The sequence below is a fragment of the Paramormyrops kingsleyae genome, chromosome 18, assembly GCF_048594095.1.
Source record: "Paramormyrops kingsleyae isolate MSU_618 chromosome 18, PKINGS_0.4, whole genome shotgun sequence".
Lineage (NCBI taxonomy): Eukaryota > Metazoa > Chordata > Actinopteri > Osteoglossiformes > Mormyridae > Paramormyrops > Paramormyrops kingsleyae.
The window spans coordinates 20004441-20027635 of NC_132814.1; the positions used below are offsets into that span (position 1 = coordinate 20004441).

Below are 23195 nucleotides of genomic sequence, written 5' to 3' on the forward strand. Positions count from 1 at the left end.
GATATTATTATTATTGGGTATGGCGGGGGGTTCGGTGCAAGGATGAACGCTAATGGAGGATATTATTATTGTTGTTATTAATATTATGAAGCGGGGTGCGGGGTATTTTCGCTGCAGCAATGAGCGCTATTGGAGGATGCTGTTATTATTATTATTATTGACATTTATGATATGGGAGGGGGGGGGAGGCACGGTGCTTTCGCTGCAGGGATGAACGCAGAGTTTCAGAAACCCGCCCCTTGTTATGTCCGCCCGCCTGTCTCGCTGGTTCTGCCTTTTTCCGCCTTTACTACAGGACTTACGTAGTTTGAGCCGCTTTTACTTCTTCCCCAACATATGCCTCCCTTTCACAGCTTTAAAATATATGAAATATGCAATCGTCTTAGGCGTTTTTTGGAGGTCTGGGTGTACTGCTGGGTGTGATTCGCCCGGGATTTGTTTCGTCGGACGTAGCTGCGATGCAGAGCGCGGATGATGCGTCGCACGTCTCGGTGCAGCCAGCGAAAGGCTGCCGGGGAGCAGACGCCGTCTCCGGCTTGTGTTCCTTCGGGAAATGCCTGGGCGCGCTGCTGCCGGTGTATCTGGCGGGGTACTTCGGCTTCAGCATTTTCCTGGTCGTGCTCGGTCTCATGCTGTACATCGGCTGGCAAAATTGCCGGGACGGGAAGGAGAGCAGACTGCGGTCCGCCATGTACGCGATGGAAAAGGAGCAGGATTTCATCGCTGCCACGGTGCTCAGGGACACACGCAGTCTGCCTGCATGGGTAAGACGAAGTTCATAAATAGATGAATTAATGAAAGCCAGCGCACACCATGCTTAATGCTCTTCTTAACATCATGATCATCAAATTAGCATCACTTTCTTACCTGGAAGAACACTGATGCTAAGTAACACTTGCCGCATATACTACTTTACCAACTTGGGCAATAAGACAGTATGATATATTTTTAAAAATCTTGATTTTTAGTCGATATTTCCAGCAAAGGACGCTGTTATGTTGTTACTTTTTCCAGTCTATTGATGGAAAAGCCTTGTGTTTTTAAGACATCACAGGATCATTCGATTGGAAAATTCACTCAATCAACAGATGTTATTGTCACCGCGTTGTCATGTATTTCAGTGCAGTGTTGTGTCAGATGGCTGTTTTATTGAAAGGATTAAGGATGCAGGATTTTTTTAGAATGTATAAATTTGACTTCCTAAAATCAGTATGGGAATCAGTGATGAAAAGGGGAGGGCGAGGGAGAGCCCAGTTAGGTTTAATGCAACGTCTGCAGCAACGTTTTCCAAAATTACCCTGGTTGTGATATATTATAGTGTAATGAATATTTGGCATATATGTAGTTTGGATCTTAACCACCAGTTCTTCAGCTCCAAATCGGACAGTGAACTTCGAATTGCCATCTGTGTCCCTCAGATCACACAGCAGCACTCCAGGAGTTTGAAGAAGTAGCACATCTGGTCTCCTATGTTACTCCTGGACATACTTATATTGAAAAAATATGGATTGAAGAATGATAAAGTGTGCAATATTTCTGTATCGATGTGAATGTCACCAAATGAATTGTGCTGCTTGTGCTTAATGTGTGAGAATGTAATGTGCTTTTAGGAGATGATACTGCACCTGGCTGCATTATACATAATTTCGTTTACGTGAGTCTCAGACCAGAAGGGACTCTAAGTGTTCGTCTGCTCTCCTGAGTCCTTCATTGCTGGGCTTCTGCTTTGTGGCCTGATGCTCGCAAACAGGCTCTTTCCTTACGCCTTTGGCACTTGTAAACGGGCTCTTCCCTTTACGGTTTTGACTGCTGCTGCTCTTCCTGCATTTCTGGGCCTGCTCTTTGTTCTCTATCTCCCTCTGTGCTGAGTGTTTACTGTGGCCTGTTTTCCAGCCTTTGCCTTTCGCGTTTCTGCTCCCTCCCTGACTTATCCTTCAGACTGGCCAGACTTGGCTATATTAGGCAGTCCTTAATGTCGGCTCTCTGGGGAGTCAACCGGGGTAGTAATGAATACAGAAGGAAAGGAATGCAAAAGGAATTAAAGATGAGGATTAAGGCAGTAGAGAGATTGAGTGCATGGGAGAATTTTCAGGCGATATTACATTTGTGGAGTGACTTTTCGTGTTCTATTCCTCATGCTTCCAGTTTAATTGAGTTATTCCGAGACTCAGCGTCGTGTGACACAAGTACAAGAGCACAAGTATGAGTCATCTGCTGGTCCTGAGAGACCAGCTCTGTTCATGAACAGCTTTTTGGGGATAAATAGCTTTAAGAACTAGAGCAATAAACATTAAGCTAATTGTGGAGTGGGTATTTCAGTTTCACAGTTTAGTTTTTAGTATGACAAAGGGGTAAGTCTTATTTTTGTGTTATTTTTAAAAGATGGTATAGGATATCACACTGGTTTCTCCGTGTGACTGTGGTTTCCCATGCCTGACTTATCTTTCAGCTGATTAAGTGTTTGTTAGTTGCAGTTTCCTGTTGCTTGACTGTGTCGTTTGTACATTTTGTAGGTCAGTTACCCGGACGTGGAGAAAGTGGAGTGGCTGAACAAGGTTTGTGCTCGTCACACGGATGGATCTCACAGCCACGCGAGACACTTGTCAGACGGACTAATGGATCCATATGTTCACATAGACACATGCACACGCACACGAGCTGTTATAGGAGTTATGGCAGCAGGCTGGTGAGCTGTGTTCCTGGGCCTGGCAGAAGAGCTCCTCCCTTTTCATTAGCCCTGATAAAATGCCGCTGGGTAAAAATGGAGCCCTAATGTAGCCAGACCCTTACCTAGCCTAGCCTAAGCCTGAAGGCTTGAAGTCGCAGATTCTGACAAGGGCCGGATGGGCAATTTCCAAGGGGGCCGACTTGGTGTCCAGTCGACAACTTTTACCGTGAAATCTGGTGTTGAAGTCTGCTTGCTGGGGGTGCGATATGGGCTTCGACTGCCACTGCTGGAAAAGATCCATTCCATCCCTCCATACTGCTTATCCAACACGTGCCCTCTGACAGACTGTCCCTATTTAAAGACACCGTTTCACCCAGAAAGCTTGTTTTTGAGCTGTGACCATGGAAGCTCCAAAGTCATATCTCAAGTATGAAGTAAAGGGTGGAGGAGGCTCACTTTTCCGGATGTGGTCTTTGTCAGAGCAGATCTTGCGAAAGGCCAGTCTGCAGTTATCTGATTCTGTGTCCCATGATCGTATTGCTGGGGCTTCATAAAACTGGGCCTCAGCTACAGACTAGAGCCCCGAGTTTATTAGCACTGTCACTATTCATTATATTAACAATCAAGTGATCTACTGATTAATTTGGTGGTTGGCTAAACATTTATAATATGTGATGTGATACAATATACAGCCGCGGGAAATATTAAGAGGCCACAGAACGATTATTTGCTTCACTCATTCCTCAGTTTTTGGGTGCGCGTTGTGATTAATATATATATTTCTGCAAACTGCAGTCTGATTCTTCCCTGTTTCTTCCTTGCTTTATGGGACTTCAGTCCTGCTTCTAGGAGCCTGATATGAACTGTCCTAGCAGTGCACTTCACACCTGCACTTAATGTTTCCCATTCCATTTGAAGGTCACTTGATGCCATCCTCCGATTCATGAGAAACTGTCGGATCAGTTAACGGTCATCTCTGGCATTAGAATGTCGCTTCCGCCTTTTTACCTGGCTGGTTTCTGGTCGTTCCCAGTGTCTCCTGCTTCACCTTATTCTTATGTGCTGCTGTCTTAGAAAGTTTGAACCTGAAAGCAACCTGCTGCTCAGCGTAGCCTCTGCCAGCAGAACCACAATTAAACCATGATTTAAAAAAATGCAGATTTGATTAATAATATAGTGCGGTCTCTTCATTTTTTCCATGGCTGTATATAATATTTTGGGCGGCACTGTGGCTTGCACTGTTGCTTCGCACCTATGGAACCCGGGTTCGAGTCTCCGCCATGACTCCATGTGTGTGGAGTTTGCATGTTCTCCCTGTATCATCGTGGGGTTTCCTCCAGGTACTCTGGTTTCCCCACACAGTCTAAAAACATGCTGAGGGTAATTTAAGTCACCAAATTTCCCGCAGGTATGCCTGTGTGAGTGACTGCTGTGTGACTGTGCCCTGTCATGGGTTGGCACCCCATCCTGGGTTGTTCCCTGCCTTGCACCCATAGCCTCTGGGATAGGCTTCGGACCCCCTACAACCCTGAATAGGACAAGCGGTTACAGAAAGTGGATGGATAATATAATATAAATTGCAGTTGGCATGATGTTTAAACCAACCCTGGACAGAGTGCCAGCCCATCACAGCCTGTACACAGTTCACTTAAGTTGCATGTTATGCACATGCAGTTATCGCACTGCAAGGACAGCAATAGCTGGATGGTACTTAATTTGTCCTACTGTCACACTGTATGGACATTATACTGCACTGTACAGTATTTTGGCAGTGTTTTTCAAAAGTAACGCTATTTCAATATTTTGAAATCTGCGTGATAAAATTTGTCAAGTGGGCCGGCGTTAGAGGGGTCCCCACGATATGTCCCCCAAATGAAGCTATACTGAAAATATTGAATATTACTAATACTAACTGCGCACCAGGGTTGGGGCCATTCCGGAATGCATTGATCAATTCCAGTCCAAATCAGGAAACGGAACTGGAGTTGGGATTGGAAAAAAAAACTACAGGGAATAGAATTGGAGTTGAATTTGAATTTCAGGGAGATTTAAGTTCCAACTCCAGTTCCATTTCCTGATTCGGACTGGTATTGATCAATGCATTCTGGAATGGTCCCAACCCTGCTGTGCACTATGTACTTACAGTATGCAAGACAGTTATTGTTAATGAAAACGTCCTTAAACTGAAATAAGATATGAAAATAAACTACTAAACAAAAACTATAAATAGCCGGTGCACCACAGCACGGCATTTTGTTGCAGCTTTCCATCTATCCCTAGAAATAAAATTGGTAAAATTAAAATACCTACAAACTAAATGGATATACTTCGTTAAAAAAACTAATAAAACCATACTGAAAACTAAACTGAATTTCAAATGAAAATAATATAAAAACTAAATAAAAAACAAATTTAACTATAAAAAAAAAATGCATGGACAAGAACATGGAGCTGCAGTCACAAACAGATTGTGTTTCACGTTGTATCTATTTGCGAGTCATCAGAGGTGGAAATTTCAAGTCCAGAAAATCCAGATCCAGACCGTGGTTTCATTACAGCCAGTCAGCTGGGTCTTCTGTGACTCATTATGCTCAAGTGGTTGGTTTAAACAAAATCTTGGTCTGGATCTGTACTTTCTGGACCTGCGCTTTCCACCTCTGGGATTCTTCATAATCCCATAGCGAGGAATCGTATAAATGTTGGTATTTCTGAACGTCCTCAGCCAAGCTCTCTTTGAACGCAGTAGCCATTTTTTTTTTCATTCTGATCAAAGAGGCTGCTTGGCCTGTTTTGATCTGAACCTGTGAATATATTCTGGCTGTGAGCACTGAATTATTCAGTATGCAGTCAAATACATCCGTCCTCAGTTCATTGTTGCTGTTTGGGTAAACCTCACTTTATCCTTGCCAAAGGTGAATGTGGAAAGAGTTCATGATGAACTATTTATACTTGTTTATTTCACCTATTTATACTTGCTTGTATTTATCTATCAGATGCATATTTTTCTGAGAAAACATGGGCTGCCTGTCCCTGGAGTAGTGTTGGGGGGTTAAGGACCTTGCTCAGGCACCCAGTAGTGACATCACTCTGCCAGCATTGGGTCTCAAACCAGTGACCGTCCAATCACGGTCACAGCAAAGTGGCTTAATGGTTAGCACTGTAGGCATGTTAGGGGAGTTCATTCTCACCAGTAGTTCTGCGTTTCCTCTGGCTACGTGTTTCTTCTCACAGTCCATAAACATACACTTACATGTCTTTTGACATTGGAATTCTAAATCCATAGGTATCAGTATGGAGTTGGTCCCCTTAATGCAGCCATAACAGCTGCCACTCTTCTGGGAGGGCTTTCCACAAGATTTTGGAGTGCATTTGTGAGAATTTTTGCCCATTCATCTAGAAGAGTATTTGTGGGGCCAGGCACTGATGTTGGACGTGAAGGTCTGACTCGCAATCTTCATTCTAGTTCGTCCCAAAGATGTTTGATGGGGCTGAGACTCACCCAATCATGGACCTTGTTTTGCGCACTGGACCAACTGCATATTGATGACTGTGGATTTAGAATGGGATATCATAAAAGTCCCTGTGGGCGTAATGGCCTGGTGTTCCAATACTTTTGTCCATATAGTATAATACTGGGCACCACTAATACATGATCACATCGATAAGTAAGTAAGAACTTTTCCCTGGGGTACCCTGCGAACCCCTAGACGGTTTCCCTTCACCCTATAGAACCCCAGAGGGTTTCCCTTTACCTGATAAATCCCCAAAGGGTTTCCCTTTACCCTATAGAACCCCAGAGGGTTTCCCTTTACCCTATAGAACCCCAGAGGGTTTCCCTTTACCCGATAAATCCCCAAAGGGTTTCTCTTTACCCTATAGAACCCCAAAGGGTTTCCCTTTACCCTATAGAACCCCAGAGGGTTTCCCTTCACTCCATAGAACCCCAGAGGGTTTCCCTTTACCCTATAGAACCCCAGAGGGTTTCCCTTTACCCTATAGAACCCCAGAGGGTTTCCCTTTACCCTATAGAACCCCAGAGGGTTTCCCTTTACCCGATAAATCCCCAAAGGGTTTCTCTTTACCCTATAGAACCCCAAAGGGTTTCCCTTTACCCTATAGAACCCCAGAGGGTTTCCCTTCACTCCATAGAACCCCAGAGGGTTTCCCTTTACCCTATAGAACCCCAGAGGGTTTCCCTTTACCCGATGAATCCCCAAAGGGTTTCCCATTGCCCGATAAACTCCTAAAGAGTTTCCCTTTACCCTGTCAAGTAAAATTATGTATTTTCTCATTATACAGATACTGCTTCAAGCCTGGCCTTTTGTGGGCCAGTATGTGGAAAAGCTGCTGATGGAAACCATCGCTCCCTCCATCAGGGCTTCTAGCAGCCACCTACAGACACTGTCCTTCACCATGGTCAACCTGGGGGTGCAGGTACTGTAGCTTGGCTTTGAGCTGTATGCATGTACATGCACTCATAAGCATGGTGTTTGTGAACATCTTTGCCTGTTTGCATTGTGTGTTGTGTGTGTTGTATGTGTGCGTGTGTGTGAACAGCCCATGCGGGTGATCGGCGTGAAGGCTCACACAGAACAGGACAAGAGGCAAGTGTTACTGGATCTCTATGTCAGGTAAGTATCCTCCTCACCCGCAGTCTGCCGTTTTGTGATGTGTCTTTAGATGTTGTCTTCTGTTAGATGTCATGCAAAAACAGGCAGCTATGCAGAGTCACATGGTTACATTCTATGATGGTGACCACAGTCAGTCACGTGGTCACAGTTAACGTCTCCTCCTCCTTGAACAGCTATGTAGGGGACGTTGAGATCAATGTGGAGGTGAAGAAGTATTTCTGTAAAGCTGGAGTCAAGGGCATTCAGGTGAGAAGGTGAAAGATGATTAATATGTGATCTGTATTCAGTGTGGAGTTTATGACCACATGTTTGCCCTGACCCTCTGAATCGCCCCTCTCCCCAGCTTCATGGGAAGCTGAGGGTCATCCTGGAGCCGCTAATAGGAGACGTGCCACTGGTTGGCGCCATAACACTCTTCTTCATTCGCCGGCCTGTGAGTAGTGATTTCGGCACCAACTGCTTTGCGCACAACCTTGGCGTCTCTCAGTCACTCACCCATGTTGCACATAACTGCCCACACAGACACTGGATATAAATTGGACAGGCCTGACCAACCTGCTGGACATTCCTGGCCTGAAGTGAGTTGCCTCAAACCCCTCCAGCGTTTCTCAGAGTAAATGGCGGCTTGTATGCATTGAGGGTATCTTACACTATGCATATTTTGTCTGTCTAGTGCGTGAATCTCTAGATGGTGATTGCAATATTGTCAGCGGATGGGTGGTGCTGAAATCATACGCCTGTGTCTTTGTGCATTTCTGTGCAATTCACAGCTCCATGTCTGATACCAAGATAATGGACATCATCGCCTCGTACCTGGTGTTGCCTAATAGGCTCACAGTGCCCCTGGTGGCTGATCTGCATATTGCACAGCTGCAATCGCCACTGCCAAGGGTAGCGTGATTTGTGCTTTTTTTAATTATATATACAGGAAGCGGCATCATGACTGAGTAGTAGAATGATGTAATGGGAACATTTAATACAGCGGAAAGTTAAAGGCCTAAGATATGGTTCATGTATTAAAGAGATAAATGGACAAACGTGTTTTTGTGTCCACCTCAGGGCATCGTGCGCATCTTTCTCCTGGAAGCTCAGAGTCTCGTCTCAAAGGATAACTATGGGATCATTTCTGGCAAGTCAGACCCTTATGTAATAGTGAAGGTGGGCCCCCAGGTGTTCACCTCCCACCATGTGGAAAATAACCTCAACCCACAGTGGAGAGAGATGTATGAGGTGAGGTTGTGCGGTACTTTTGTTTTAGCATCTTACTGAGAAGTAATTATTAGTGTAGACTGTTAGTGACATACTGTGATATGATTAGTGTAGACTGTTAGTGACAGACTGTGATATTAGTGTAGACTGTTAGTGGCAGACTGTGATATGATTAGTGTAGACTGTTAGTGGCAGACTATGATATAATTAGTGTAGACTGTTGGTGGCAGACTGTGATATTAATGTAGACTGTTAGTGACGGACTGTGATATGATTAATGTAGACTGTTGGTGGCAAGCTGTAGTATTATTGGCTTAGACTGTTAGTGACTGACTGTCATATGAGTGGTTTAGACTGAGTGGCAGACTAATATGATTGGTGCAGACTGTTCGTAATATTAGTAGGGACTGTTAGTGACTGACTGTTAGTTACAGACTATAATATGATTAGTGAGAGACTTAGTAACAGACTGTAATATGATTAGTGCGGACTCTTAATGACAGTCTACAATACGATTAAAACTTAGTGACAGACCACAATATCACTGTTACAGCGGCTTTGTATAAAATTTTCAGGTAAACATGTAAATGTCAGGTTCAGCCTGTTGTACCGTCTCCCATTTTTCACCTTCATTCCAGGAATTCTCCTGCCTCAGGCTACATAATGATGCATTTTTATGCATTTTTATTGCATGTGCCATTTATCTGTGTGTCAGGTGATTGTCCATGAAGTGCCTGGTCAGGAGCTGGAGGTAGAGGTATTTGACAAAGATCCAGACCAGGATGACTTCATGGGGAGGTACCATGACTCGTTTTTGTCCATATTGGCAGTTGCACCCATCACGCAGATCGCTGTACTTTCATATTCTCCAGGGCATGTATAGGAATAAGCTTGCTTTTCATACAGGAAATGTTTCTCATCTGATTTTCAGGTTCAAGTTAGATCTGGGTTTGGTGAAGAAAGCTCAGCTTGTGGACGAGGTAACGTCTGATGGCCGATCTGCACTACTTTGCTATAGATGTCTCTTCCCCATGTAACCATGTGTTCTCTTCTCCGCAGTGGTTCACTTTGAAGGACACTGCTTCTGGTCGCGTCCATTTAAAACTAGAGTGGCTGTCTCTGCAGGCTAATGCTGACCATCTGGAGCAGGTTCGCTTGCATGCATAGACACTTCTAAAGATGTTCATTTAGGAGGTGTTTTAATCTAGAGCAATTACAGAGTACCTAATTGTCCTTTTTTTTTACTTGTGATTTTTATGATATGGTTGTTCGTTTGACAGGTTCTACAGAGAAATAGAAATATATCATTGTTAAATAAGACCACAGACCCTCCTTCTGCAGCCATCTTGACAGTGTATTTGGACCGTGCTCAGGAACTGCCAGTGAGTCACTTTCACTTCCTGTATCAGCTACTTCCTGTTGGTATAGACTGCCTCACACAGTGTCATTATTGGTTCTAATTAGAGGACTGATTGGCTGAAGAGTCCCCACACCTGGGTTTGAACAGCTGATCGAAAGGTTATCTCAAAGACCTGCATACACACTGGCCCTTTGTGGACAAGATGATGCTGATGTGTGGGTAGATCATGTTCTTTGTAGGGATGTGATTGATGCCTGCCGTTACAGATGAAGAAAGGCAACAAGGAGCCTAATCCCATGGTGCAAGTGTCAGTGCAGGACACCACCAAGGAGAGCCGGGTGAGAGATCCATCCCATAGTCCCATTCGCAATTAACCTCAGCTTGTTCACATGCCTTTTGATTTCTTGTTAATGTTTTCTTCACCGTGCAAACAATGCTCCGTCTATTAGTCAGTAGCATCAAACTGGCTGTTGTAGCTGTGTTTACCATACAGATTTTGAGGTTTAGGTTTGAGGAATGAGGCTTCTAAGAGGAAGGCTGGATGGTGCTGTTTTATTGGCTGCCCTCTTGAATGGAGGCTGGATGGTGCTGTTTTATTGGCTGCCCTCTTGAATGGAGGCTGGATGGTGCTGTTTTATTGGCTGCCTTCTTGAATGGAGGCTGGATGGTGCTGTTTTATTGGCTGCCCTCTTGAATGGAGTCTGGATGGTGCTGTTTTATTGGCTGCCCTGTTAAATGTACCTTATCTGGAGCCTATCCATTTCTCAAAATAACTTCAGTTGATGCTTTCTTACAAAATCAAGCATATAAACGGGTAAGAATCTGATAAGTAAGAATGTGCTAAATCTAATCCTCAGGCATGTTACGGAACGAATAACCCCCAGTGGCAGGAGGCCTTCAGCTTCTTTATCCAGGATCCCCGCAAGCAGGACATAGACATTCAGGTGCTGTAATGCTTTTCCTCTTTTGGCACCATTGTAACATTCAAATTACCCCTGATAAACGGCCACTATATTTCATCCCTCCATTTCCCCCCCACACTCTCCATTTACCTGACATCCCACCCTAACCTGCTCACACCCTCCATTTCCATACGTAAATTGCTTACTTCCCCACTCCTTTTCGTCTCCCTCTCTCGTTCACTCTTCTCCTCTCTCTCTCTCGTTTTCTCTTCTCCTCTCTCTATCTCTCTCTTGTTCTCTCTTCCCCCCTACCTCCACCGCTCTCTACCCATCTCATTCTCGCTTCTTCTCTCTCTGTCCCTCTGTCACTTTCTCTCTTCCCCTTTTCTCCCTCCCTCATTCTCTCCCTCTCTCCCTCCCTCCCTCAGGTAAAGGACGATGACAGGGCCGTGTCCCTTGGGACTCTCTCTATTCCTCTGTCTCGCCTGCTGTCCAGCGCTGAACTCACCATGGACCAGTGGTTCCAGTTGGACCGCTCTGGGCCAGTCAGTCGCATCTACATCAAGGCCGTGCTGAGGGTGAGACCACGGGCATCATGCTCTTCAGATGTCACCTTTATTCTTCACGTTTTGTGTGTCTTTCTCTTCTCTTTGGCCCCTTATATCTTGGACTTATTAGTGCTTGACTGTCCATGCATGTTTACTTGCTATGTGCAGTCATGCAGTTTAAAAATGCAGCGCAATCCCCTCCTTGTGTTGCAGGTACTGCTGCCCAATGAGAATGCCTCTCCCAGCACGCTGGACTCTGCTGTAACCGATGACAAAGGTTTGCATGATGGGGGTGCAGTGACAGACGTAGGTGTCCAATCGCGACCCCTGAAGTCATCACCTGACTCCAGCTTTGCTACTGAGGTGAGTATGCATGTTTTTGGAAGGTTTCTGGTTCAAATCCCATGGTGGATAGAGTGATTTCACCAATTTCACCATGGCACTTAACCCCCAGTTGTTCTTGGGAATGTTTGACCCTACATCCTAAAAAAAACCATGTCGCTTTGGTTAGAAGCGTCTGCTAGATAATGTAATAATTGTGCATGCTTGTTTCTCACTATCATTCTGGTAAAGCTGCATATTAATATCAGATACGTTTCACACTAAATTAACACCTAATTCACAAATAGCCTCTGTTTGGTTAGTAGGGAATTCAGCTGGTGCAGTTGTGGATCTTCAGTCTGCCAGTCAGTCATATTTTTCAGTATTGAACATAGTGCTGGGAGGTATCACCAAAAATTTGTATCGTGGTATTTTAAAACATTCTGGTAGTTTCATTGTATATCATTTTATTTGTTTTTTCCCAGGTTCACTTTACCACGGCAGCAAGGGTTTACATAAATGAATAATTTTATGAATGTTTTTAAAAAGGTGTTAGTAAGGAGGGTAGAGGAGTTACCAGGACCCGCCCCCCCAATACACACAGAATCAGGTTCCGCTTTATTGGCCAGGGGCAGCTGCATGTTCTAGGAATTTGTTCTGGCAGTATTGGTGCATACATCCATAGGCACCATAGTGCATAAGTTAAGAAACATAGAGTAAGTACAAATATGATGATATAATGAAGTGCAAACAGCTGTATTATTACTATCAATAAATATAAAGGGAAAGGAGATATATTAACTACTGAAATATGAAAATATATGATCTCCAGTAGAATATACAGATGAAATGGATCTGCAAGCTGAGTCAGTGGAGGAGGGATAGAGGCAGGATCTATGTCTTTGGGGGTCAGGGGGGTGGCTGAAGCTGCTGTTGTGCTGTGTTGTCTTGGTCATAACAGACCTCAGTCTCTTGCTGGAGGGTAATACTTTAAACAGTCTGTGTCCAGGGAGCTCAGTCACGTTCTTCCTGCCCTCGTTAGGGTCCTGGAGGAATCCATAGTACTTCTAGTAGTAAACAGTATTACAGTATTTAATTTACTTCCTGTTGTAATGCTACAGATGCCGTTTCAGCTATGCCATGGTACGAGGTATGGTGGTATATCCAAAGTTCATATTGTATGGGAAATTAAAACCAGCAATACTGCCCAGCACTAGTTAAACCGTGTCATCAGTACAGGAAATAAAAAAAATGGGGGCATTTACACATTTTTGGGGGGACTTTTTAAAAATAGTAATTAATGCAAGTTTCTGTTTGTAATGTGAAATGTGCCCAGATTAAAATGCATGCAGGAATTGCAGCATGGTGCTGCAGGGTTATAAATGTAGAACATTCTGTTGCTGTTCCAAAGAGAAGTTTGCAGTCGTCTGTATGTGTACAGAATATCAGAGAAAGCAGGAGACAGTTATTATATAACTATTTAGGCTTTTATTTAGGTCTTAATAGTCTTTGTATGTCTATAATGCATTACTTTATAGATATAGTGAAAACTTCATCACAGCCTTTTAAATCAACTAGTTTCCGTCTTTCTAAACAGTTAGAAACTGTTGGTCTATTAAAAATGATATGAAAATGAAAGGCAGTGTTTTACAGCAGCAAATGCAAACAGGTCCCTTCAAAATAAAACAAATGCTACAAATTACGATATTTTAAACCTTTGAGCTGTTCTGCAAAGTTTAAAAATGAACTGACACAAGTACCAATTATTTTTAGTTTCCACCAACTACCCTCTTTACAAGCAGGAAGGAATACTATTAGTTTTAATACACAACAAAAAGGTATTTAGTCATCCTATATCTCGTTTTGGAAATATATCAATGTACCATGAAAATTCAATATATTGCCCAGCCCTAGGCGACTGTAACCGCTGTTGATGGGTGGGTAGAGATTCCATTGGTAAGCAGATAGCCCATCGCCACACCCCTATGTACGTGCGTAGTGTGAACAACAATGCTGTTTGTAAGCGTGTTAGAGACGGAAATGGAAATGAAATTAAATCAATATAAAAATTAAATGATGGCTTAATGTAACAGATCATGTGTTTCTTCTTAATCTTGGGGGCAGTTTTTGCCCTTTGATCGTGGTTTTTAGGGGCATTCTGAGATGTTGGGGAATTTTTGCCCTTGGCCCCCGTTTAATTTCTGATGCTGCTTGTCGATAGTCAACGGTTACCAGGTCCTGCACAGTATGTGGAATCTTGACTCCCTGACCTTTGAAAAGGTGTGGTAGGATTCACGTGTGATCCTTCAGGGCGTGCTGAGGATCCATCTGGTGGAAGCACAGGACCTGATCGCCAAGGACTGCTTCATGGGGGGCATGATCAAGGGGAAGAGTGACCCGTACGTCAAGACTCGTGTCGGTGGCAGCACTTTCCAAAGCCGAGTGGTGCCGGAGAACCTGAACCCCACCTGGAATGAGCTTTATGAGGTGCCCCAGCTTTTCCATTGTTTGGTTTATTATTAAGTGTTTGTTCAGGGGTTTCGTTTATATGTGATGGTTGATGCTTGTTTCACAGGTCGTCCTCACACAGCTACCCGGTCAGGATGTACAGTTCGAGGTGTTTGACAAAGACCTGGATCGCGACGACTTCCTGGGCAGGTCAGCTCTGAATCATCATGGCTGAATCATCTCCACTGGCGTGTGCTTCATGTATTTTTATTGTGACTTTACAGGCTCAAGATCAGTCTGAGTGATGTCATCAGCTCACATTACATTGATCAGGTGACTTTCTCCTGGATATATTTTGCCTATTATCACATTTGTCAGTGGTTTAGCCTGTGCTGTCTATCGTCGTCAGTGGTTTAGCCTGTGCTGTCTATCGTCGTCAGTGGTTCAGCCTGTGCTGTCTATCGTCGTCAGTGGTTTAGCCTGTGCTGTCTATCGTCGTCAGTGGTTCAGCCTGTGCTGTCTGTTGTTGTCAGTGGTTCAGCCTGAGTGACGTGAAGTCCGGCCGTATCCACCTGGTGCTGGAGTGGCTCCCCAGGCTGTCAGACGCAGGCTGTCTGGACCAGGTCAGCATATCAGAGAGGTCCATCTCACACACTTCATTTCCATGCTGTCGGCGTGCTTGTGTGAAAACGTGAACCTTCCTTGTACTCAGGTTCTGAGTTACCAGACCCAGCACTCCTATCAGAACAGAGCGGTACCATCTGCTGCCTTGCTGTTCATCTACCTGGAGTCTGCGCACAGCTTGCCTGTGAGTATGTGCATGTGCAACTGTGTGTTACCTGTGTGTTACCTGTGTGTTACCTGTGTGTTACCTGTGTGTTACCTGTGTGTGCATCATTGGTGCTGCGGTGGAATAAGAGGATAGTCTGAGGGGAATCTGCTCAGGTACAAGATATTCCTGCGGCTTTGCCGTTGTGATATACGGAAGAATGGAGGCCATTCATTCATGCAGTACTGAAAGTGACCGATTCCTCATGCTGTCTATTGTGACATGGTATTACCAGTTTGGTAGTGTGTGTGGTACGGTCTGCATTGGGTGTCAATGGTAAAATGAGGTCATGGAGGCGACTCTCCAGCGCAGTTCGGTGATGGATCTCAGCAACAGATCTTGTCCATTATCCACACTGTTTGCTACCAGCTGAAGAAGAGCGGGAAGGAGCCGAAGGTGGGAGCGGAGCTCTGTCTCAAGGGCGCCTCCTACAGGACCAAGGTGAAATGACCCCGCCGTACCTGTGCCGCTAAAACACTGGATCCTTGTTATAGCTATGAAACCTTGAGTCAGTGATTACAGGTTTTCACTTTTAATAGTGTGATTTCGGAGTGATTGTGCTGTTTACCTGTTCATCGTTCTCAGGTCTGTGATCGTGCCGTTTCTCCTCGGTGGGAGGAAGCCTTCCACTTCCTGGTTCATGACCCCAGAGAGGATACTCTCATAATAAAGGTGACAGAAACCAATCTATAATTTGTTATATATCTCATACCTTACAACTGATTCCCATATTAAACGGAGGCCGGAGTTGTAATTGTGTCGTTTCCTTCGTAACGCTTGTGTTTCTCCAGCTCTCTCATGCCTGGGGTCTGGCTCTGGGTTCTCTCGTTTTGCCTGTGAGGGAGCTGCTCTCAGAGCCGGGCCTGGAGCTCGACCGCTGGCTGCCTTTAGATGGAGCCCTTCCTGCGAGCCAGGTTCTGCTGAGGGCCACACTCAAGGTATCATTCCCACATCAACATGGTGATGGTTTAGCGCAGGGGTCTCAAACTCCGGTCCTGGGGGGCCGGAGCCCTGCACAGTTTTTGGTTGGCCCTCATTTAACACACCTGATTCAACACCTTGTGCTATTTACCACACAGTTTGAGTTGAATCATTTGTGGTGGAACAGGGAAAGAACTAAGCTACACAGGGTTCTGGGCCCCCAGGACTGGAGTTTGACGCCCCTGATTTAGTGCTATGGATGAGTTCATGGTTCTAATCCCATGGCTGCCACATTGATGCCTCCATCGGCCCCTTGAGCCAGACCCTTAACTATAATTGCTCCAGTTAATTGTTTGACCTTGATCTCTGAAACCGACTTGTACAATGCTTTGGATAAGAGTGTTAATTAAATAACCATCAATAGTGTTTTGACATGGTAATAAAAGGAACCAAGAAATATGCCAGTTATTCACAATTTAGGAACAGGGAAAGGATAGTATTAAAGTTATGAGCAGTAGCATTTCATTGTGTAAACCTGGCTCTTCTGGGAAGGATTATGTTTCATAATCCTGATACATGATGCTGCTACAGGAGAGATGAGAGACATAAGGTACCAGCTTGAAGACTGTCATTTACTTTTTAATCCTCCTGTAGCACTGAAAGAGGTCAGGGTTTGGTGTGTTTTCAAGTCACAACCCTGAAGCTCTTAAACAGCAACATGGTTCAGTCAGCTTCCATGCAGGTGCCATGATGGCTTGGTGGGTCCCACGCCTGTCCGGCTGGTGTTCAGATCCTGAACCCAAAGATAATCACTTAGCCCAAACGCCTAATGTCAGAATTACCTGTAGAGAGTAATAGTGTATGTAAAAGTGGACCTTGTGTGTGACCCTAGTTAGTATAAATGGATGGATGGACTGATGGATGGATGAGTATGCTGGAGCTTATCAAGGTTACACTTGTTTACTGCTGAACAGATCTTGGGTTCTACAGCAGTGGATTGCAGCTGGATGCAGGCTGAAGATGGTGGTTCACAGGGAGATGGAAAGCCTGTTATTTCTAGCAAGGAAATGTCTGCAGCTACCATTCCGGAGTTGAGGCAGCGGGTGACACCTGGCCAGAGGTGGGTGGGGGTCGTCTCTGATGGGACGCTTAACGGCAGGCTGATGGACACGTGCTGACCACAACTATGACCGTGTGTCTGTCCAGAGCTGCTGAGCTGGAAGGAGGCCAGGTGAAGCTCACACTCCGTTACTCTGTGGAGGAGAAGAGGCTGCTGGTGGTTGTTCACGCCTGCAGGTGCGTCTGCCAGACTGAGAGGCACCCTTCATGAAGTCTTCAGAAAGGCCATATCAAGCCGCTTCTCTCTCCCTGGCTCGCACAGGCACCTTCCATCCAGCAGCAAAGAGGCTCCAGACTCCTGTGTGTCCTTCATCCTGCTGCCTGACAAGAGCAAGACGACGAAGAGGAAGACCAGCATCAAGAAACGAGACACCAATCCTGAATTTAATGAGAGGTCTGTCGAGTAGGCCGGGGTCCAGCTAGGTCCAGCCGGGGTCCGATTTAGAAAGTTTTATCGTCCATGAATGTTCTGGAATTTTCCTCTGCACCGCTTGCTCTGTCCTAAAATCTATTCAGTGTCTCATGAACTTCTTCCTCTCCCGTCCGCTCGCAATCGCAGGTTTGATTTTGAGCTCTCGTTGGAAGAGGCCAAGAGCAGGAGGCTGGACCTGGAGGTGAAGAACAGCATGACCTTCATGAGTCGCGAGAGAGAGGTCATGGGCAGGGTCAGTCACCTTTTGAGTTGACCTTTCTGCTCCTTCTCCTGTCCATCTTCACAGCTGAGTTTGAATCTTCCAATTTGTTTTCTCTCAGGTTCAGATAGATTTGGCTCAGATTGACCTCAAGTCTGGAGTCACACAATGGTAAGAAAAATCAAGTATGTTCGGATGACTTGTGTGTGTGTGTGTGTGTGTGTGTGTGTGTGTGTGTGTTTTAATTATTTAGACTAAGAGGCCAGTGTCTGCCAGTGACCATCACCCTGATATGGCATAACATTTTCATTTTTAAAAGCTGCTTTCATACGTTGATATTCATACTTAGTCATTATTTCAGGCTGTAACATTAAGTTTTCCTGTTCTTCCCCTCCAGGTACAATCTGACGGAAGTGCCAAACTAACGTCACTTTTATATGTTCCAGTTATGACTTGATGCCAATGAAACTTTTAATCTATTTCCATTCAGTTCTTTTGCCTGATTTAAAATACCATTTTATTGTTTTAGGTTATTTACTCTAAATTTGTTGGACCACAAAAGATATTTTTTTTAAATCCTATGTCGGTAGTCTTTATATATAATGTGGTATATAGATATGTAAATGCTGATCTACATGACTCAGCTCTTCTGAAAATGCTTTATGAAATAAGAATATTTTAATAACTTAAAGCTTGTTACAATACGTTTAATTTCAAACTATGACTATGAGAACTTCATCATCCTTGATAATAAGGCCTTCACATAAAAAATATATATTTTATCTATTTGAGAGTGATATTGTGACCTTCATGCTGATACCCAAAACATTGTTTCTCTGGTGCCATTTTAATGCAGTGTTTAACAAGCCACTCTCTTCAGTATAAAACAGGACAGAAACCCCCCCCCCCTCCCAAGTGAAACATCCACGTAACCCTTGTATAACATGATTTTCATGTATATACATATGGTAAAGTTTAATTGATAAATTATGCTCAGTAAAACAATACCAACATTAAATACCGTAATAATACAGTACCTTATACTTTTTTTATAACCCATACACCGCAATAATGCGGAAATTAATGCAGTGATTAAGAATGCTAGAGAGTATGCGGCGCGCGCACGGGGACAGAGAGATGGGCTGGCAGATGTCATAGTGTTACAGCCTCTACTTGCTTGGTGCGCAGTTTGAAACTGAGCAATTTCCTCCGGGATAAATAAAGTTTTTCTGATTCTGATTCTGATAACCTGTTTATTTCTGTAATTTTCCTACCCTTTTTCCGGACTGCGGGGTCCCTGGAAATTGATACTCTTCAAAAAATGTGGCTGAAACATAAGCATGCTGATGGTTTCCTGTTTCTGTCTGTCTTGGCCTTCTTTACCTCTGTCATTATTATGCTTTAGCATCCAGTGCTATTTAGGAAGGAGCTGGTGCTCATGTGACTTTGGGTCTGTGAGTGGATGTGTATCATACCAGAGTTATACCTTCCTGCATTTTTTTTTCTTACTTGTTGTATGGCTCATCAGTATTTTTATAAAGATAATCTTAGATATATATGCATAAGAGAGAATCTGTGATGTGTTCCACCATGAATGTTTTAATGAACTTTATTTTAAAGCATTTTAAAGTGTTGCAGTGTGTTGTTTCCCATGTTCTGATGAATGCAGAAATGCAATTCTAAGGATGTCTGCAAAAGCATATAACACTGTTATGACACAGTATGTATGTCACTTTGAATCACTGTGAAGTCTGATTAACCAAGAATGCACTGTGAATGGTCCTAATTCCCAGGCTGTACTGCCCCTAGTGGTCAGTTTCTCTGAGTGATCCAACAGACACTACAGCCTGCCTGGAGCTTGGAAAAGTGTCGCGTGCTGAATATGAATCTGTATGGAGAGGATGTCAGACCTGGTGGAATCAGTATGTGTTCAGCTTACGAGGACACATTTTTACAGACAACTTATAATAAATGCTGTGTTGCCCTTCATAAATGCCTTACTGTGTGTTTTGTTGAGAGGAGATGAGGGCCAGAGTTCATGGATCATATTTTACATCAAAAAATTACTGAATGGTTTGAAAGTGCTTCCTTAAACTGATATGTGCCCCTCATAGGTTCAGGGGCAACAAGATTGTGGCAAATTCATAGGTGCAGGGACAGTGTTTAGCACAATAGCCTCACACCTCTAGAGTCGTAGGTTTGAATCCCACTTGCTGTTCTGTTAGTGTGGAGTTTGCATGTTCTCTCCATGCAGCTACTCCGAGTTTCCTTTTCTTGGTGTCTCTTGATTGCCCTTAGTATAGTGGTATAACCGTATACTGGATGGGAGGGTCAGGATTAGAAGAATGATGAATGAGTAGTTAAGGTAGTTATTTGAAAATATAATGTTACTGTTATTATAACGCAACGATAGTTCCTTGATTATAATACAGTAATCACCAATAACGGTGAGGTGAACGGTGAGACACTTTGACCAGCAGATGGCAGGATTGCCTTGAGGGTTCGGCAAAGGGATTGATGGACACGCAGCTTCTGCAATAAGATGCCTTTGTACTAAATAGAGGGCGGAACAAAGGCGCCCAGTTCACATAATGACGGTCGTATAACAATAATGAATGGAAACGCAGAAGAGCCAAGAAAGTCCATCGCTGGAGTGGGTGTGCGGTCGGACAAAATGATTTCATCCCACCAAGGATCAGTTTCTACAGATTGCAAATCTAGTGAAAACAACCAGGGAAAAATATAATGGACTTTTTTACTTTGGCGGTAAAGTTCTGATTTTTCTGTTAAGAGTTTAATGTGATTAAGGCATTACTCGATTTTTGTGAGGATAACATACTTTATCTCTAAAACAATATGGGGCCGATGCAGCTACTTTTTCTAACTTAGAGATGAACACATGGATGGAGAGGAAATCACCTCGGATCGGAATTACGCAGTAGTGTATTTGTTGGGGGAATTTTAAATCACACGGGGACACTGAGTCAGAGAGAAAACTGTATTTTTTCCCCACAAAGGATATATATTTTCGTGAAAATGGGGAATATCGAGAGTGTGGACGGTCACTCAGAAATTAAACCTCATATAATGCCGTTAAAAGTTCCCATGCCGGACCCTACGGAGCTCGAGGAGAGGTTCGCTTTAGTTTTGGTAAGTATTGGAGGAGATCATCCTGAATCTCGACTTTGTTAGATAGGAAGTGCTTTGTAGGCTCAATAAACCTTGCTTGGGCGTTTTACTGATTTTTGTTTCTAAAAACACAATGTTTTTTTTTTTTTTTGCCTGGTAGCAATTATTGAACGTGTACATAGATTTAAATAAATGTAATCTTTGATCTTTAAACTACAAGTTATGGGTCTTTAAAAGCTAAACATTTCCATGCGATGACATAGAGTAATTCAAAGGTATTAGTTTTACTTTTCCACATTATTTTCTGTTGCAGCCATCTCTGAAAATGTAAGTTTTATATTGTAAATATAAGCAGACGATCTACCAGACACAAAATCAAGTAGGCTTCATAGCTACTAAGTGAAATTAACTTTCTTGAAGTAATTACAATGATATTAACTTGAGTGGCACAAGCCATGGATAGTACATCGGCAGTAACACAGTACTGGTATACCATTTTTTTATGATGAAAAGTGTTTTTTTTTCTTTCCTTCGTTCTTTCCGCTGTAATGAGCGGCTGATAAACTGCCCACCGCCCCCTCCCTCTGCTTCTTTTGTTTCCGAAAATGAGCGCCGGTTTGGGCTAAATGTGTTTTTTTACACCGTAAATCCCGTCGGGTGAAGGTTTTTCACACAGTAGCGCATTTGAAACTACGTCCGTCTTCAGACGCGGAGATAGACTTTACGGCTTGTTTGTAAACACAGGAAAGTCGCCAACTTTTCTGAATTCATTAACTCCTCCGCTCTCTGCCTGGCTAGACTAATGACGTAGTGCAGCTTAAACCGTAACATTTTATGGTTGGTGATATTTTCATTTAGTAATTACATTGTTACCACTACTCAAGATTAAAGTAGCACGTGCCCTTCTAAAATCAACACATGTAGCCTATCTGATGGGAAATTTGTTCTAACACGTTCCTCTGTCTGATACGATCTGAACTGTTGGCATTTGATAATGCCGGGACTGTACACAAATGTTATCTACTATGAATAATCAAAACACTTCGTCCTGTGCTGGTTCCACGCGGACCAAAAGTAATAAAAGTACCTAAAATACTGATCTTAAGTGGCAGCAGACAGTCAAGTTACCTTTGTGTCGCTGGCATTAATTTACGGAATGTTGTCAGAAGTGATCTAAGGAAATGTGTGGTACTAGTGGCATTGCTTCTTCTTTACTGATTGAACATTTGTGTGAAAATGCAGCGGAAAACTGCATCATGATATGCGGCAGGTATCAATTCTGCTTCGGGGTAGCATTGCTCTCTCCAGTACCGCGTCTGCATCTATCATTTTTCTTTAACCGTTTCCTGATCTGTACTGACACTGATGCTATTTTTACTTTCCCCTGTAACGAAATATGACTCACAGCTGCATTTTCTAAGTTGTTATGTACAATTTAATGCTCCTGACAAAATTGTCTTCGATAAAATGCAGTTCTGTGATTTCTGTAAAATACTTTCTAGGTAAACCTGAGATTTTTGTGCATTCATATATTTGTTAACTTGTTTGTTGTACTTTTTGTTATTAATGGCATACAATATTCATTACCTAGTCAATGATCCGCCTTTCCCACTTGACATAATTAGACAAAAACTTCCTCGCCCGTCTCTCGTCATGGTCCGTCACCGCGTCTTTGAGAGAGACTTGAACTCATTCAATAACTAGCTAAGTATCAGATTATTCTTTACATGGCCTGTGCAGCCATTGCCCAGATGCACTTTTTGTTCTTGATGAGAAAATTAGATTTAAAACTGTTCAGATCTGAAACAGAATATTTTACTTGTTGTGAAATGGTTGCAAATAGCTTCCTGCGGCATCGTGAAACAGAAGGTGGTTTTATTGTATTTTGTTTATATGGTTGAAAAACATGTCTGTGATTCGTACTATTTACCTTCTACTCCAGAAATTCCTTGATTACTGCGGGTCTCCTAGACTTTGGGGAGTTTTGAAGGATCATCCTTGTCTGTTCCTATGTGGCTATCGATCCAGTGTAAGCTTCCTCTTAGCAAGCAAGAAAACAGCCAAGATTCACTTTTTAGGTTTGCAGCAAGAAGCTGAAGCCTAAACTTGTTCTGTTGCTCTTCTTTCAGAACTGAGCAAGCAATTAGGGTCCATCAGGCTTTTAATGAGTCAGATTGTTTTGCCTGCTGCCTTATATATTATCAAAAATTGTTACATTTTAATTACAATTGAACTGCTTAACTTCAGTTCTTGCTTCCAGTAGATACAATGATACTACCATGAAGCACATGAGAAATCTATCCATCCATCCATCCATCCATCTTCTGTAACTGTCCTATTTGTGGTCAGGGGCAGTGGTGGAGGAAGTACTGAAGCTTAGTACTTAAGTAAAAGTACAAATACCCTGCAAAGTATGTACTCAAATAAAAGTAGAAGTGCTACATCAACAATCTTACTTAAGTAAAAGTACTAAGTACT

General features: G+C 43.4%; 2 protein-coding genes across 5 annotated transcripts in view; both read left to right on the forward strand.

Annotated features, from left to right (window-relative positions):
* The first annotated feature begins 197 nt into the window (after window positions 1–197).
* esyt1a (extended synaptotagmin-like protein 1a) lies at window positions 198–19581 on the forward strand. Its single transcript, XM_023798914.2, has 31 exons — window positions 198–764; window positions 2514–2555; window positions 6968–7102; window positions 7226–7299; window positions 7473–7545; window positions 7643–7732; window positions 7822–7877; window positions 8070–8190; window positions 8359–8529; window positions 9224–9306; window positions 9440–9488; window positions 9568–9657; window positions 9789–9890; window positions 10135–10206; window positions 10726–10812; window positions 11199–11348; window positions 11532–11681; window positions 13950–14126; window positions 14215–14297; window positions 14372–14420; window positions 14621–14710; window positions 14800–14895; window positions 15286–15357; window positions 15502–15588; window positions 15708–15854; window positions 16812–16957; window positions 17044–17133; window positions 17219–17350; window positions 17516–17621; window positions 17710–17759; window positions 17986–19581. Exons 1-31 carry the CDS (start codon window positions 459–461, stop codon window positions 18011–18013), a joined length of 3204 nt encoding a protein of 1067 aa, XP_023654682.1. The 5' UTR covers window positions 198–458; the 3' UTR covers window positions 18014–19581.
* A 597-nt stretch (window positions 19582–20178) lies between these two features.
* Window positions 20179–23195, forward strand: part of fmnl3 (formin-like 3) — a 32367-nt gene continuing 29350 nt past the window's right edge. For 3 of the 4 annotated variants that reach the window (XR_002836572.2, XM_023798923.2, XM_023798925.2), the window contains exon 1: window positions 20180–20738. Coding sequence is in view for 3 of the 4 variants with exons in the window: in XM_023798923.2 (XP_023654691.1) it covers window positions 20625–20738 (114 nt within the window). In the remaining variant the exon portion in view is untranslated. Of the gene's footprint in view, window positions 20739–23195 lie in introns of all 4 variants that reach the window. The other variant, XM_023798924.2, reaches the window with a different exon arrangement.